The sequence below is a fragment of the Molossus molossus genome, unplaced genomic scaffold, assembly GCF_014108415.1.
Source record: "Molossus molossus isolate mMolMol1 unplaced genomic scaffold, mMolMol1.p scaffold_m16_p_9, whole genome shotgun sequence".
Taxonomy (NCBI): Eukaryota; Metazoa; Chordata; class Mammalia; order Chiroptera; family Molossidae; genus Molossus; species Molossus molossus.
Genome location: NW_023425403.1, coordinates 104,425,907 through 104,441,872, shown reverse-complemented (window position 1 = coordinate 104,441,872; position 15,966 = coordinate 104,425,907). Strand labels below are relative to the sequence as shown.

The following is a 15,966-nucleotide window of genomic DNA, read 5'->3' as shown; positions in this document are numbered from 1 at the left end:
TGCCACTGGCCGGTGATGTCTGGTGCAGCACCTGTCTGGGGTAGCCGCTCGGATGCGGCCACCCGTGTTTCCGGGCCACGCCCGTCTGACTGCTTCCCCGCTGGTCTCTCGGTACAGGCGACTCCGCTGGATCAGCTTCCAGCTCTCGCACCAGCCGCGGCCGTCCTCGGGGTCTCCGCACATCAGCAGCCAGACGGCCGGCCAGCTGAACCTGCTCCAGCGCCTCTCGCTGCTGCGCCTCACGGCCGTCATGGAGAAGCACTCCCTGTCCAGCAAGCACGGCTGGACCTGGTGCGTAGCCTGGCTCGGGAGGGGCGGGTGCGGCTGCGGCTGGGGCCTGATCCCCAAGGTCCGGCTCCTTGCGTGCTCGGGCCTGAACTAGCGCCGGAGCTCGCCTCCCGTCCCCCTGCTCCCGCCCGCCTGCGCCTGGCCCCTGGGGTGGCCTGCAGGTCACTGCTTGGTTTGCAGCTCTCTGCTGCTGTCCAGGGAAGGCACTCGGGCTCCCAGAAGGACAAAGGTCAAGTAAAGGGTGATTGATTGTGAGCAGAGGGATTAAAAATAAACTTGCCGTAAAGTGATGCTGGCAGCTTGCAGGGCAACGTGTTGTTTGGCATTTGGACGAGTGCAGAGCCCAGCATGTAGAGCCTCGATTCCTTCCAAAAGCATTTCAGTCTTCAAGTCCATGTCTGCGTTTATCTCATTGGCAAAGCACAGAAGAAAAACGAGACTATGCGTCAGACCTTCCTAATGAGGAATTGACAAGGCGTTGTGCTGGGACGTAAGCGTGGACCTATTTTAGATAATTTGGTGGGTTTGAAAGCATATAGAATGTGTCATTAATTGTCCTATGGTATATATTATATAGAGAAGAATTAGAAATGCTTTTATAAAAATAATTTATAAGTTGCATGATCAAATGAATATGTGCTTGTGTATTTAAATTTCCTTTAAAAGGTACAGTTGATTCTAGAACATTATAACCAAGAGATGCTTATCTTCTCTCCCCTTTTTCTCCCCAAGCCAACCAAGTTAATTCTTCTTGTCGTTTTTAAATGGGTTTTATTTTGTCTTGTTGGGGATTTTTAAGTATTTCCTTCTTGAGAATTGTGCAGTCACAACAGAACTAGAAAGTCGAGCACCTGACTTGAAAACAGACCCGTAGACCCACCCACTGACGGGAATGCCGCCGTGTGACAGCTGAGCCGTGTGACAGCTGAGCCGTGTGACAGCTGAGTCTGACACGCAGGGGCACACGCGGCCTTCCCTGTGCTGCAGTGATTGAGGGGAAGCGCTGAGCCGGGCCTGCCGGGGTCCCGCGGGCCTGGTCCCCGCGCGCTCGCCCTCGCAGCCTCTCCGACCGCGGGCCCGGGAGCCCTGATGGCCTGTTTTCTGTGAATTCTAGGTCAGTTCCCAAGTTCATGAAGAGGATGAAAGTTCCCGATTACAAAGACAAGACTGTCTTTGGCGTTCCTCTTATAGTTCACGTCCAGAGAACAGGCCAGCCGCTGCCACAGAGCATCCAGCAAGCGCTCCGGTACCTCCGCAGCAACTGCCTGGATCAGGTACGGTCGGAGCCCGACGCCGGCAGGTGTGGGGGCGCCAGTCAGACCCGCAGCGTCACAGCAGACATGCTTCCCGTGAAAGGCTGTGATCCTTGTAGGTCGGCATTTAATTTGACCAGAATGTATCCTTGTCCAGCTGTTGGAGGATGTGTCCTCGCCGGCACCTTGCGAGACGCCCCGCAGTGACTGCAGGGAGTGGGCGCGGTCGTCCGCCGCTGTGCCGTCCGTCTGCGTGCCCTGCGTCTCCGCCTCGGCCACCCAGGGCCATTGCGGGGCAGCCTTCCTTTCAGCCTTGTTATTTTCCTAGAGAATTGATGTTTATATTTTATGTTATTAACCCTTTTCTTTTTTTAAAGCAGCACCATGACCAGGAAAACTTAAAGCAAAGACACATTTATTTACAACTTTTTAAATGTGAAAATACAATATGAAAACAATATCAGCTACATCAAATATCCTCTCATCTTGTAGAGTAAGAAAAAAAAGCTCAAGCTAAACAAAATGTTTGGAAGTGGTCCTGGCCAGTTCGGCTCAGCGGTTAGAGCATCGGCCCGTGAACCAGTCTCGGGATTGATTCCGGTCAAGGGCCCGTACCTCAGCTGCCGTTCAGTCCCTGGCCGTGGTCGGGGACACATGGGAGGCAACCAATTGATGTGTGTCTCTTGCGTCGATGTTTCTCTCTCTGTCTCCCTCTATCTGAAGATAAATGGAAAAATATTATTGGGTGAGGATTAAAAAATATATTTGGAGATCATTTTGTGTCTCCGGGACTGTTTGGGGACCACCACATGGTGAACGATGACCAGGCCCAACATGCTACCCATCCTGTAAGTGTCTAGACCAAGCCTTTGTTCCTCCAAGTTCACACCCATTCGTTTCTTAGACATTCTTTCCAAAATAAAAGCCGTGCCGCCGCTTGATAAATGACGACCTTGAGCAGTGGGGTATTTGCAGGCAACTATTCACTATCGCTTTTGTTCATTGTGCTCTTTAATACCGTGTGAAGAGACCTAGGATTATGTGCAAGTTTTATTGATTTACCCTTGGCTTTGGGCTCGGGGACACAAAGAGTCTGGTGGCTGGTGCTTGTATCAGCCCTAACGCTGGGACACATCCAGGATCCGGACGGTCCCTCAGCGAATCAGACACCAGTTCTCAGGGGAGCAGAATTCGAGTAGCCGCTTCGCCTGATGCCAGCTTTGAATGAACTGAATGCGTGACCCCCTTTTCCGTCCCAGGTCTGCCCAGATGGGCAGGTTTCCACACTCCAAGGGCACAGCAGAGAGCACGGCTGGTGGCCGTTTTGTTTGAGAAATGGCCTTAAAGACTGGCTGTTGTTTCTCAGAAGGAAGGGCGCAGAGCACCGTCTACAACTGGGGGGCTCGCCTGGCAGCTGCCCCCACGGGGGCTGAGACCCCTTAGCAGGGCACAGCAGTGCCGCCGCTCACTCCAGCGTTGTGTGTTCTTCACCTTCTGTCTCCGGTGCTGCCCGCGTGCTTGTTTAGGTTTTACAGTGGTCGCCATGAGCACACCTTGATCAAAGGTAGATGACCTGTGGGCTTGTTACTGAGGAACCTTTGGAGAGGTGGCCCGGCGAGGGATTGGAAATGCCCAGAAGTGTTGCGTCTGTCCTTGGCTGGTCTCCGTTGTGCTTTTGTTGGTTTGTTAGTACAGAGCCAAGGTTGTGTTTTATGTTTTGTGGAGAGTAGCCTTTTATTCAGACATGTTTTTCCAATCTTCCTAATTTGTATGAGGATATATAAGGCACATCCTGCCTCTTGGCTGATTCTCTTAGTCTTCAGCTCTGCATTTTCCTGAGCACAGAAAATACTTTGTTCCAGACATGCTAATGGGCGGCCAGCTAATGCTCATGGCAGAAGCTCTGTGAAGAGAGAGTGTTTGTTCAGGAATGCCCAGAGGGAATTCAGGCCATCATGCCAGTAGCTCAGTAACAGTAGCCTTTCTTGAGTGCCCAGCGGGTTCCGGTGATCACACTAAGTGTTTCGCATTCATCGCTCCCTTCAGCCCCACGCCCAGCCCGAGTGGTACGGTCTCGGGCAGCAGCGATGAGCCAGCGCTGCTCGGAAACCTGCCTGACTCCAGGGCCCAAGCCGTTAACCCCTGCACTCCACTACCACACTGCTTGTTCCGAGTGGACTGAGGGGCACTTTGAGAAGTGACCCCAACAACTCACTGATAAATTCACCGCCAGGATTTTGTTGATGATGTTGACAGTTACGTCATGTCCTTTGTGAGAAGGAAAGAACTTTTTCTCTGGCCCCGGCTCCCGAAAGCGTCATGTTGCTTCTGGACAACAGGTCTGTTGTTTGCATGAAGCACACCAGACTCGGGTTTCTTCTCCACCTGGGCTGCCGGAGAGACGCAGCCCAGTGTGTGTCCTGCCTGTAGGAAGTAGATGAGATTTGGCGGCATTCCCGGTTTTAGCTACCCTAGTCCATCTTCCCTTTCCTTTCGCTCTGATTTTCTCATCTATTTTCTTTAATTTGATTGCATCTTATTGAATTTTATAGATCATTGTAAGTCGCCTTGAATTCTTTCTTGAGCAAGATTGGGTGTAAGTGAAGGGATTGTTCTCCTGCCCTCCCCTCACCACCCAGTCCTCAGAGTATATGGACCGGGACCCGGTCATGGCCCCTGTGGGTGCAGAGTATGTGGACTGGGACCCGGTCATGGCCCCTGTGGGTGCAGAGTATGTGGACTGGGACCCGGTCATGGCCCCTGTGGGTGCAGAGTATATGGACCGGGACCCGGTCACGGCCCCTGTGGGTGCAGAGTATGTGGACTGGGACCCGGTCACGGCCCCTGGGACCCGGCCACGACCCCTGTGGGTGCAGAGTATGTGGACCGGGACCCGGTCACGGCCCCTGTGGGTGCAGAGTATGTGGACCGGGACCCGGTCACGGCCCCTGTGGGTGCAGAGTATGTGGACCGGGACCCGGTCACGGCCCCTGTGGGTGCAGAGTATGTGGACCGGGACCCGGTCACGGCCCCTGTGGGTGCAGAGTATGTGGACCGGGACCCGGTCACGGCCCCTGTGGGTGCTGGGCAGCATGCAGCACCGGCACCACTGCTGTGACTGGGTCCAGTCTGCTGTTGGAAGCGAACACACCCGGATGGAGAGAAGCCACCCGAACCTCCTCAGTCCCTCCTCACTGTCCATTCCCAGTCTCCACGTCAAGCCTGTAACTACTTTTTAACTCGGGAAAAACGCTGGCAAACTTCTGTAGGAAAGACTCGTTTCGAGGACACAAATACTCATTCTAAATGTACACATCAGTCAAAAGTGAGAATGTGGGACATGTCAAAGGGACTCTCACCGTCAGCAGTCGCATCGTAGGAGACACGCCGCCGGCAGGGTCACCGCCGTGAGTGCCCACCCCGGCCCCGTCAGAGCGTGGAAAGCAGCCGCCTCTGGTCCTGGGAACAGTGACGTGGTAACAGGAGGAGAACCAGGCACAAGGAGGGGAATGTAATGAAGAATCAAAGAAAACCACAGCCAAGAGGAAGACTGCCCTGTGGACTTCAGAGCGAACGAGAGCAAATGAAAGTGAATGAATCCAGAAAGAAAGGGGCAGGAGTCACAAGGAAGAAGCAGACATCACACCAGAAGAATGTTCTGTCTTCTCGAACAGCACCTCCTATGAACTGAAAAGACTCAGCTCTGCCCAAGACCTTGAGATCTCAGCCCCAGGGTGGTAGAAGACCAGAGCATCTCAGAACATGCTGCCTCCAAACCGCAGGTGGCTGGCCCCGTGCCCCTCCCTGGCACCCCCTAGGGCTCCCCGGCTTGGCCCTCGGCCTCAGGCAGCGAGGCTTCCTGCCGTGTGGTGGGCCCTTCCCCTGACGCTAAGCATCCGTCTCAAACAATGGAAGACAGAGGCCTGAAACATTGCCCACATTTCACCTCCTACACTCCTAAGTGCAGAGCAGTTTATATACGACAAACACAGTGTGTTCATTTGGTCCGTGCATCTGGCTGCAGATGAAATAAGGAGGTTTAGCCTTCGGTGAGGAACCATTAGCATTCAGACAGCAGTGTGTGAGAGGAGACTTGTTCTGTTGGCCAAGCTTTTATTTCTGCTCTAAATCAGCTGTGCACAGAGGACAGGTTCTGCCCAGCTTCTGATACACGGCACCGCGGAAGAGGCCAAAGCTGCGGTGCTCCAAACCAGAACCACGAGACTGTCCTTAGGACGCCTTTTTTCTGAATGAAACCAACCTTTCTTCATTAGCTGAGCACAGTGCTAAAGAAGAGGAAATGGAAGTCTTGATAAACATCATTAGCACAAACAGGATGCCAAGGAGGAGATTTAATATTATTTAGATGGGATTTGAATGCTAATGCAATGCTCATACCCAGCCTCTCCTAATGGAGCAGTGAGTTTTAAAAGCCCAATTATGCTTGAAGACACTTCATACTCAGTACAGGTGTCCTCTGCCTGCTGCCTGTCGGTCACATGCCCTGCTGCCTGTAGGTCACACGCCCTGATGCCTGTCTGTCACACGCCCTGATGCCACACTCCCTGCTGCCTGTCCATCACACGCCCTGCTGCCTGTTGGTCACACTCCCTGCTGCCCGTCCGTCACACGCCCTGATGCCTGTCTGTTACACTCCCTGATGCCACACTCCCTGATGCCTGTCCATCACACACCCTGATTGCCTGTCGGCCACACTCCCTGCTGCCTGTTGGTCACACTCCCTGCTGCCTGTCCATCACACGCCCTGATGCCTTATGCAATGGAATACTATGCAACTATAAAAAAGAAGGATCTCTTATCCTTTGAGATAGCATAGAGGGACCTGGGGAGTGTATTGCTAAGTGAAATAAGTCAGTCAGAGAAAGACAAGTATCACATGATCTCACTTATTTATGGAATCTAATGAATAAAAAAAACCTGACAAACAAAATAGATCCAGTAGGGAACAGACTGACAAACCTCAGAGGGAAGTGGGGGGAGGGGGAACCGAGGAGAAGGGGGTCAATGGGGATAAAAAAGGAGGGACATCTGTAATACTTTCAACAATAAAGATACATTTTAAAAAATATGTGGGAGCATGACCATGTGAAATTCCTTGTTTATAAATTAAGAATTTCTAAAGAGAGACAGGAGAACATTGAAGTGTGGGCCCTGGTCGCCTGCCTACTGGTGACAGACATGGAGCAGGAGGAGGACAGTGTGCACCCCTTGGGTCTTCCTCTGAAGAGGCTGGGGTCCGGGGCAGCCTCCTTCACTAGGGATGAGAGGTGCTCTAAGGGGCAACGGATTTTTACATTGTTTCTTCAGTTGTCCATTTTTTACTTGGAAAAACATTTTTAGCCAAAAAGACCGATATTATCCGCGCTCTGAAAGCGTTTTGGAGAAGAAGGTATGATTGGCACTCACTCCTGCCACCGCCCGGGTTGTCCGTGAAGGCGGGTGGGGGGCTGTTCTCTCTGGTCTGAGGCTCCCCACCGTTAAAAGAAACCTCTGCGTGCACCGTGCAGGGAGTTTCCACTGCCTGTCACAGGAGCCCCGTCCCCGAGTGGCCGTAGCAGGGAGCCCGTGGGCTCAGGCTCGCCCCTCCATCGGCCGGGACGGTGCTGAGCCCGGAGTTCCTCCCCTTTCCTCCCGCCGTGCTCAGCGCTGACACCAGGCATCTGGTCTCGTTTCAGACCACCTTTTCTTTGTTAGGTTTCGGAAAGAAGTTTCCTTCTGTGCTTCCAATAGAAATCCGCACCACCCGCAGATATTTCCCACGCCCTTTGGAAGTGGAGGGTGGGACAGGAAGGTGGTTGTCAGAATTCGGGGAAGAACAAATAGATATCCGACACCTCTCTGGACACCTGTGAGCTGTGAGTCGGAACAAGCAGCCCTGAGCCCACAGCTGAGGGGCTCCCACGTGTCCAGAATAACCAAGATAACAGTATCCAACGGAACTGGAGAGTTGGGAACGGAACAATACAAAGAAAACATCGCTGGTGAGTGTGTGCACGCACACGGGTGTGCGCCAGAAACACACCAACAAGACGCAGCGCACAGAGGAGAGTCACGCTCAGTCATTCTCGCACAACCACGCGCCTGCTTTATTCTTTGTAAATCCTGAGCCATTTTTCTCTACTGAAAAAAGTAACAGGAATTCTTGGACGGAATAAACACCAGCTCACATGATGATGAATGTGACTCACACTTAGTAATTAATTCATGTTCAGGGTGCTTAGATTCTGGGACCCCTGTGCGCAGCCTGGGACAGTCGGGGTCCCCTTCCGGAATCAGAGGATCTGGGATGGGAGCACACGCAGGCGGATCTCATCCCGCGAGCTCTCGCCGACACCCCGCCGTCTCTTCTGCAGCACACGCTTTCTTCTCATGCACTTCGGTGAAGTTTGGAGTAGCTGCCCGAGGAGATTCTTCTAGGAGAGCCCCAAAGCGTGGCCAGGTGTTGCATTTTCTAGCTATGCCAGATTTAAGGATGGAAACGAAAGCAGTTAATGTGTTAAGTGACATGCCTGAATAGACTGATCTGTAGAATTAGGGTGATAAGCCTTGGAATGCAATGACACATCGCGAAGAATTCTGTTTTTATTGCCAAAGACAAGTAGTAAATTATAATTTCCCCTATGAGCCATTTAGCTGACATTTACAAAAATCTTAGTATCGCTTTGGCTGGTTTGCTCAGTGGTTAGAGCGTTGGCCTGTGGACCAAAGGGTTGTGGGTGCAACTGGTCAAGGGCACGTATCTGGGTTGCAAGTTAGATCCCTGGCCCTGGTCAAGGTCATGTGGGAGGCAGCCAATCGATATGTCTCTCGCACATCAATGTTTCTCTCTCCCTGTCCCTCCCTCCCTTCCACTCTCTAAAAATCGATGGGAAGATATTCTTGACTGAGGATTAACCAAACAGCAACAACAGCAACACACCACCTCCGTATTCTCTGATTGCCTGGAAGTCTTCCCTGGCTGTCCCTGCAGTTTAAAGGGTTAGGGCCACCTCCTTTTACAGCAGCAACCGAGAGAGCTGTCCTCGGACACCTGAACTCAGTGGGGCTGCCTGGCATGTTTCTCCAGGCCTGTCTGACCTGGGGTGACCCACCTCGCTTTCCAAAGCGAGCCCCTAGGGAGTGAGAGAAGTGGACCTTGTGGGTTGAAGGACTGAGTTTTGAGCAACTCAGTGTCCTACAGGCTTTAAAAATAGCAAACATACGAATTCCCTACAAACCAGGGTCCCAGGGAAGCTCAGTTGTCTTGGAGCTAGAGGCTGGGCCAGCGTGTGCAGAGGCTGCAGGGCTGGCCCCTGACCTGCAGCCGCCCCGCTCCCGGCCCTGCTCCGCGGCCCTCGTCCCGTCGGCCATATGGGCCTTATCCGTTCTCGTCAAGCGGACTACGAGCCCGGGGCTTAGGGATGCAGGAAGCGTGAGACAATGTCTTGGAGTCTGAGGAAAGCCAGCCAGGCCTCGATCTCAGCAGACCCAGAGCCTGTGTAGCTAACCAGGCAGAGGGGATACCAGGCGTTGCCTGAGAAACACGCACAGCGGTGTCACAAATCCCAGAGAAGAAAAGCGAGTAAGACTGAAATCAGAACACGTGCTCACGGTTACTATTTTGTTTCATGGGCATAGTCCCTGTAAACCTTGCCCTCAAGATGGCTGTTTGCCTGGGATCCCCCAAAGCTTCCCCTGACCCCCATCTCAGAGCCTCACTTCAGTGTCAGCACGAGAGCAGGCACTTTGCGGCCCCAGGAACTGGACGTGCGCCTGCCACACGGGGTCTCGAATCCCTACCTGGTGAATAAATGAATGAAACAGTAGCATGTACTTGTTCTAGGACTTTGCAGGTGACAAACTCAGTCACGTGTATTCTCCTCGGCGAGGTGGAGCATTCCCACTCTCCGTTCTGTGGGCCAGGAGTCGGTGTTCAGCTGCTGCCGGAGGAGCCACCCGCCGCTCACAGCTGGCTGGCTGGGTGCCAGTGCGGGCCCCACACCTGGCCCCTGCCGGGCGCCCGCCGTAGGAAGGGCGTGTGCAGTGTGGGCCGACGTGGCCTCGCTAACACATGCCTGTGACTCGTTTCAGGTGGGCCTGTTCCGAAAATCGGGTGTGAAGTCTAGAATCCAGGCCTTACGTCAGATGAACGAGAACTTCCCTGAGAACGTCAGCTATGAGGACCAGTCCGCGTACGACGTGGCGGACATGGTGAAGCAGTTCTTCCGGGACCTCCCCGAGCCCCTCTTCACCAACAAGCTCAGCGAGACCTTTCTCCACATCTACCAGTGTAAGTGCCCGCAGCAGGGCGGCCCCCCGCGCCTGGCCTCGGGGAGATGCCACGGATGTGCCGTCAGTGCGCACGCAAGGCCGAGCGCACAGGGTAGATCAGAGCGACCGCTCCGCACGCCTTTCCAGACGTAGCTTTGTTCACGGTTTGACGTGGAAATGTCCAGGCCATATTTTATGCATTTGAAAATACATTTTTAACATCAGTACTTGCCTTTTCAATAGGTTTTGGCCTAAGATCTAAAAGTAACTTTCAATGCACTTTTGATAAATTTAAAATGAAAAGGAAGTACAATAGAATTTATTTTGTGTGTAGGCGTTTATAAAAACCCATTTAATTTTCTAAAATTCACCGTTCTCCTCGAAATGTATGAAACTCAAAGGCAAAAGTGTTAAAATGACTGGAAGGAAAAGGCAGATGTATTGGAATACAGCGTATTTTAAGTGGTGAGCTTTAGGCTTTTAACTCATCTGTTTTCTTTTTTTAAATTTTTTTTCTTTATTGATTTTAGAGAGAGAGGAAGGCAGAGGGAGAGAAAGGTAGAAACATTGATGAGAGAGAACATCGATGGGCCGCCTCCTGCACGCCCCCCACGGGGGATCGGGCCCACAACCTGGGCATGTGCCCTGACCGGGAATTGAACCAGCGACCTCCTGGTGCATGAGTTGATGCTCAACCACCAAGCCACACCAGTCAGGGCAATTTATGTTTTCATTTGGAATTTTTTAAGTGATGTTAAATTGATAATTCTCAGCCAAGCCTCTATAATTAAAATAATCATGAAAATAACAATTTTTAATTAAAAGGCATAACCTACTAAGGTAATTGCAAAGGGGATATTAGTAATGGTCATGGACTCTTTCTAGATGTGATAATGTTATCATTATAAATTAGTCTGATGGCCCAGCCTCAGTTCCTTAGGAAAAAAGTTATTCGGCCCACGGACTTTGAGTTTTTAGCCAAATATGCCTGAAGTAGACCTGCACATGGAATTGAAGATGGTCCCTCAGTAGAGAAATCGGTCCTAAATGTGTTTAAGGAGTCTACAAGATTACACATTCAAAAAGTACCGCTTGTAAAAACAGGGTAAAATGGTGATCCACTCAATCAATATCATTTTGTGCAAGTTGGATAGGTTAAATTAGTGATATGTGCTGCTAGAGCCCAAACGCAGGGGTTCATGGTGGTGTTGCCATAGAGATTGAGCTGTATTTTCCAGTTAAGCCTCTCTTATGGTTTGGAAATACCGTATGTGAATCTTTACATGTAATCAGTTCTGAAATTAAGGTTGACACTAGCCAAAAGTGAATGAGAGATTACCCAAGATATCAATGCCTTTCGTCCTTTCTGTGACTCATCAGCGAGACACCAGATCCCAGCAGGGTCGGTTATAGCTGAGAGGACAGTCAGCGAGTGTGCTTGTGTGCAGGGCCCCATGCTGAGCATCAGGCTGGGAAGACCGGCCCCCAGCTCCTACGGGCCCTGCAGCACAGGGGGACAGGACACGCACACCAATAATGGCAGTACAGCGAGACTGGAGAATCCCGTAATTAGGTTAAAGAGAAAACCAGGGAGGCTGAGATGAGGAACAGGGACGTGAGAGCTGACAGCTGGAGGTTGAGACGTGCAAGGAACACGTGCTGAGTGACGCAACAGCGTGAGCACGAGCATGAGGCCGGAGATGGCAGGGTGTTTATGGCTGGCGTGAATGGTAAATGTACAGTGCTGTGCCAAATTACCCTGAAAAATCAGAGTGCAGACATGCTGAGGATGGGCACAGGGCAAATAATTAATACTTGACCCATAAAGCATTGGGGAACCTGGGGTGTTGATGCGAGGCTCTCACTTGTAAAGACAGAATCAGAACTCCAGCTGTTGTTTAAACAGTAAGGACATTATACTCCCTGGCCGGTGTGACTCCGTCGGTTGGGCATCGACCCGTGCACCAAAGGGTTGCAGGTTGATTCCTGGTCAGGGCACATGCCTGGGTTGCAGCCTTGATCCCCGGTGGGGGGCGTGCAGGAGGCAGCTGATTGATGTTTCTCACATTGATGTTTCTCTCTCTCTCTCACCCTCTCTCTCTCTCTCTCTCAAAAGTCAATAAAAATTTTAGAAAACAAAACAAGGGCATTATATAATGCACATAACAAGCAGTCTGAAATTAAACAATTTCATAGCCAGTTAATTCCATGATCAGTGATGCCTGGGCTGAAAGTCCCCTGTCTTGGTGGCCCCTTCAGGTCTCAGTATGAGTGCCACACTTAGGATTAGCATGCCTTCCCAAATCACATCCAAGGGCTAAAAGGGGACAGAGGGCTTCTCCTTGGGCATATGTCTCTTTTTCTCAGAAAGATACATTTCCACGAGTTCCTGACATTTATCCTGGTCCTGTAGGCCAGAGATGGTTTGCACCTTCTCCCCCGAAGGCATCGCTGGAAGGAGGCAGAGCAGGAGGGTCACTTTTGCTTTAGGCAGAAATGGTGCTTCCCTGGGTCTGAGGGGAGGACCAGCTTCTCTGAGCACCTCCAGCCCCACCTGCAGAGAACGCGTGTTCTTACGGAGGAAAACGGAGACTGGGTACTGAGTGGGCCGCCAGGTTGCTTCTGCCAGAACTACACTTTGGACCCGTGAGTCTGGAGGTGGCGAGGCACAGGTGTTGGGCGGGATGAGAGTGGAGGGCTAGAGGCTCCACTGAGGCTCTGGGTGACCTGCAGCCGCTTCCAGCCGTGAGACCGGAAGCCTGAGGTCACGGATGGTCCACATTTCAAACTAGTACTGGGAAGGGAGGGCAGCTCCTTCTCCTGTCCTCCAGAGCAGTTCTGATGTTCGCTGCGCTACTTCTTGGGTTTTCATCAGATGGTTAATTAGGATGTTGGGTGGTTAGTGAACATATGTGACGCCCACTTGTTCACAGGAGGGAAGAGAGTGGAGGGTCGGAGACAACCCTGAGGCCTGGTGCCGGGAAGAGTAGGGAAAGAAAGGGGCGAAGCTGCTGGCGGGGGGCGGGGGGCAGGTGTTTGGAATGGGCCGGATGTTGACGTGGAGGTGCTGCTAGCCGTCCACACACTCACAGATGACCAGCACCTAGGAGCGCGGATCTAAAACCGGCGCCTGAGCCTCAGGAGAGGTTCAGCAGCTTCAGGAGTGTCAGCGTCACAGAGGAGGGGACCCGAAACAAATGCAGAATTTAGGGATGCGTCATTGACTTTTGCAAGTATTTTTAGTAGAATGTAATGTACAGAAGACATTTCCTGAGGGAAGAAGGAGCACGTGAGGAGAAAGGAAGCTGAGACAACACATAGCCATGATAGAAGCTTGGCAATCCCTAGTCCAACCAGGACACACTGGACATCTTACCCAAAGCAGCATCTCAAAGGCAGTGCACCGGCCCGAGCTGAACGCATAACACATTTGAAGTCAGTAGTAGAATCTGCTTCTGCTTCAGCACGACCAAGAAAAAGGTTTTACTATAATTTGAACAAATTGGCTCTTCTGTGCTAAAGCCAGATCCGCCTTCTGCCGGCACACTGTGGATGGTGCGCTGGGGATGGGGGCAGAGGCATAGTGACGGCCAGGCTCCCCGGAGCTCGGCTTTGCTGGCAGACAGGAGCCAGGACTGTGCCCGCCCTGGGGAGGGGGATGGGGAGGGCAGGGCCCGGGCAGAAGGGCCGCTGTCGCCCCTCAGGCACAGCAGGCGCCAGATGCTTTGACCATGCGTCCCTACCAGGGGTAAAGATCCGAACATGTAGATTTACTTCTTTTTAATAATATAAATATATTTGGATATACTGTGCACATTATAAAACACATCCAGTCAGCTCTTTTAAAGCATGAGAGAAAACACAAACACCACTGAAAATTCTAATTGTTTTCCGACCCCCACGGGTTGTCTCCAGGCCGTCTCCCCACCCCTTCAAGCACCAACAGCCTCCTGCAGACACCTGTTCTAGAACATGGTGTTTGAAGAACAAAGCAGCCCTGGTGGCTTGGCTTGGCAGTTAGAGCGTCAGCCCGCGGACCAAAGAGTCAAGGGTTCGATTCTGGTCAAGGGCATGTAGCTCGGTTGCAGATTGGTCTCTGGCCCTGGTCAGGGGTCGTGCAGGAGGCAACCAATCAATGTGTCTCTCTCACATCGATGTTTCTCTCTCTCTCCCACTCTATCTGAAGATAAAATGGAAAAAGTATCCTCAGGTGAGGATTAAAGAAACGACGATGTTAACCCAAGCGAATGCTCGCCTGTGCTCAGAGTGAGAACAAGGGCGGGGCGGGCCCAGCGGAGCCGGGCGGGGCCGCGAGCGCACCTGCACCCACTCGCGGTTTCCCGTTCACTCCACTTCCCGCTGGTGGGGCCGACTTCCCTCGGAGCTGACATGACCAGGGCCTACATCCCCCGCAGTGACCACCCTGAAGGGGGATGGACTTCGCTTTAGGGAGCCTGGCTCCTCCTTAGCCCAGCCTGGTTTCCATGATGTTCTAGGCGGGAGTGGGGGGCCTGAGGCCCCCCATGAAGCCACGTGCCTCCTCTGAACTGAGCCCTGGGGGCTCGGAGGAAGGAGGTGAACGTGCCAGGCTGGCCCTTAGGCATCAGCTCAGAGGGCAAAGCAGCCCCACCACTCACAGCTGCTCCCCCAGGGGTGGGGAGAGGCCGGCGGCCATCCCCAGACCTCGGACCCTGGGCACCCTGAGCAGTACTCCGCAGCCGTCGGGGGCCGGCGGGCGAGAGGGCAGCCAGGCCAGCAGGGCCCCAGCCTCGCAGCTCCCACCCGAACGGAGGATGGTGTGAAGGGGGCAGGGGCGCTGCTCGGGATGAACGGCGAGACTGGGCCCTGGAGCTGGCCGGCTGGGGTTCCAGGCCTGGCCTTCGCGTCCTCCTGAGCAGCCTGGGGCTGTTGATGATGTCTGAGTGCGGCTCCATGTCGGGGCGGGGCTGCCCCTCTCCTGACTGCGCTCTGGCCGCCCTGACTGCGCCCCACTCCCCGCAGACGTGCCCAGCGAGCAGCGGCTGCAGGCGGTGCAGGCCGCCATCCTGCTGCTGGCCGACGAGAGCCGGGAAGTCCTGCACACGCTGCTCTGCTTCCTCAAAGACGTGGTGCACTCGGTGCAGGAGAACCAGATGACGCCCATGAACCTGGCCGTGTGCCTGGCGCCCTCGCTCTTCCATCTCAACTTGCTGAAGAAAGAGAGCTCTCCCAGGTGAGTCCCGTCGTGCTCACGGCCACGTGCATAAGGGGAGGAAGACGGGCCCACTCGATTCCAACTTGATCATTTGTGATCAGAAAATGTGTCGGGTGACCTAATTCGTGCGCTCAGATTCATAGGGTGGTCCAAGCAGCATCGAAGGACGCTTGCTGTGACCCAGAAGACCTGTGTGTGTGTGGGGGGGGTGGGGGGGAGCACATGAAGTCGTGTTTTACAGTCTTGAAGTTTGAAAGAAAAGGGACTAGACAAGGCCCGAGCCCAGCAGCTTCTGGCAAAGTGGTTTCAGACTTGGGGAAACGGATGCATTTCTCCCCCAGCAGTTACGTCTTGGAAACGGATGCATTTCTCCCCCAGCAGTTACGTCTTGCCCTGTGTCTGTCCGAGGCTTTTCCTTGTGGACTAGCAGACTCAGCCCGAATCGGGGTACCTGCGACGTGCGGTCACTATTGTTTGGGATGAGAAAGGCTGGGGTCAGCAGAGCCTCTGGGCAGGAACAGAAAACAAAAGGGATAAGCTTTGGGGAAAGTGCCTTGGCGTGGGCCCTGCTTGGGACTGTCCCTTCCCTTACAGGGTCATACAGAAGAAGTACGCCGCCGGGAAGCCCGACCAGAAGGACCTCAGCGAGAACCTGGCCGCCGCGCAAGGCCTCGCCCACATGATCGTGGAGTGTGACCGGCTGTTCGAGGTGAGCGGGCTGCGGGGACTGCCCCTGGAGCTGGAGGGACAGCGGCTGCATTTGTGGCTCCTGTTTGTTCCCGAGCTCATAATGACAACAGTACCCTCTCTAGCTCTGGTCTTTGCCTCCGCGAAATGCGAGGAGCTATCTGTATGACGGAGGCTTGACAGTTACGACGCCTGGCGTCACCATGTTGATGGTTTTCACCAGAGCAGTGTGTCGCCTTCGGCTGCCAGGTTCAAGGCACGCCAGTCAGTTGT

At 53.3% G+C, this 15,966-nt stretch overlaps 1 protein-coding gene across 1 annotated transcript in view; it reads left to right on the top strand.

The window, feature by feature from the left end:
* The window catches only part of STARD13 (StAR related lipid transfer domain containing 13), a 239,307-nt gene that overhangs the window by 216,490 nt on the left and 6,851 nt on the right, over positions 1–15,966 (top strand). The window contains exons 6-10 of the mRNA XM_036249813.1: positions 118–291; positions 1,403–1,562; positions 9,633–9,831; positions 14,814–15,024; positions 15,601–15,715. Of these exons, the coding sequence (XP_036105706.1) occupies positions 118–291; positions 1,403–1,562; positions 9,633–9,831; positions 14,814–15,024; positions 15,601–15,715 (859 nt within the window). The remainder of the gene's footprint in view (positions 1–117; positions 292–1,402; positions 1,563–9,632; positions 9,832–14,813; positions 15,025–15,600; positions 15,716–15,966) is intronic.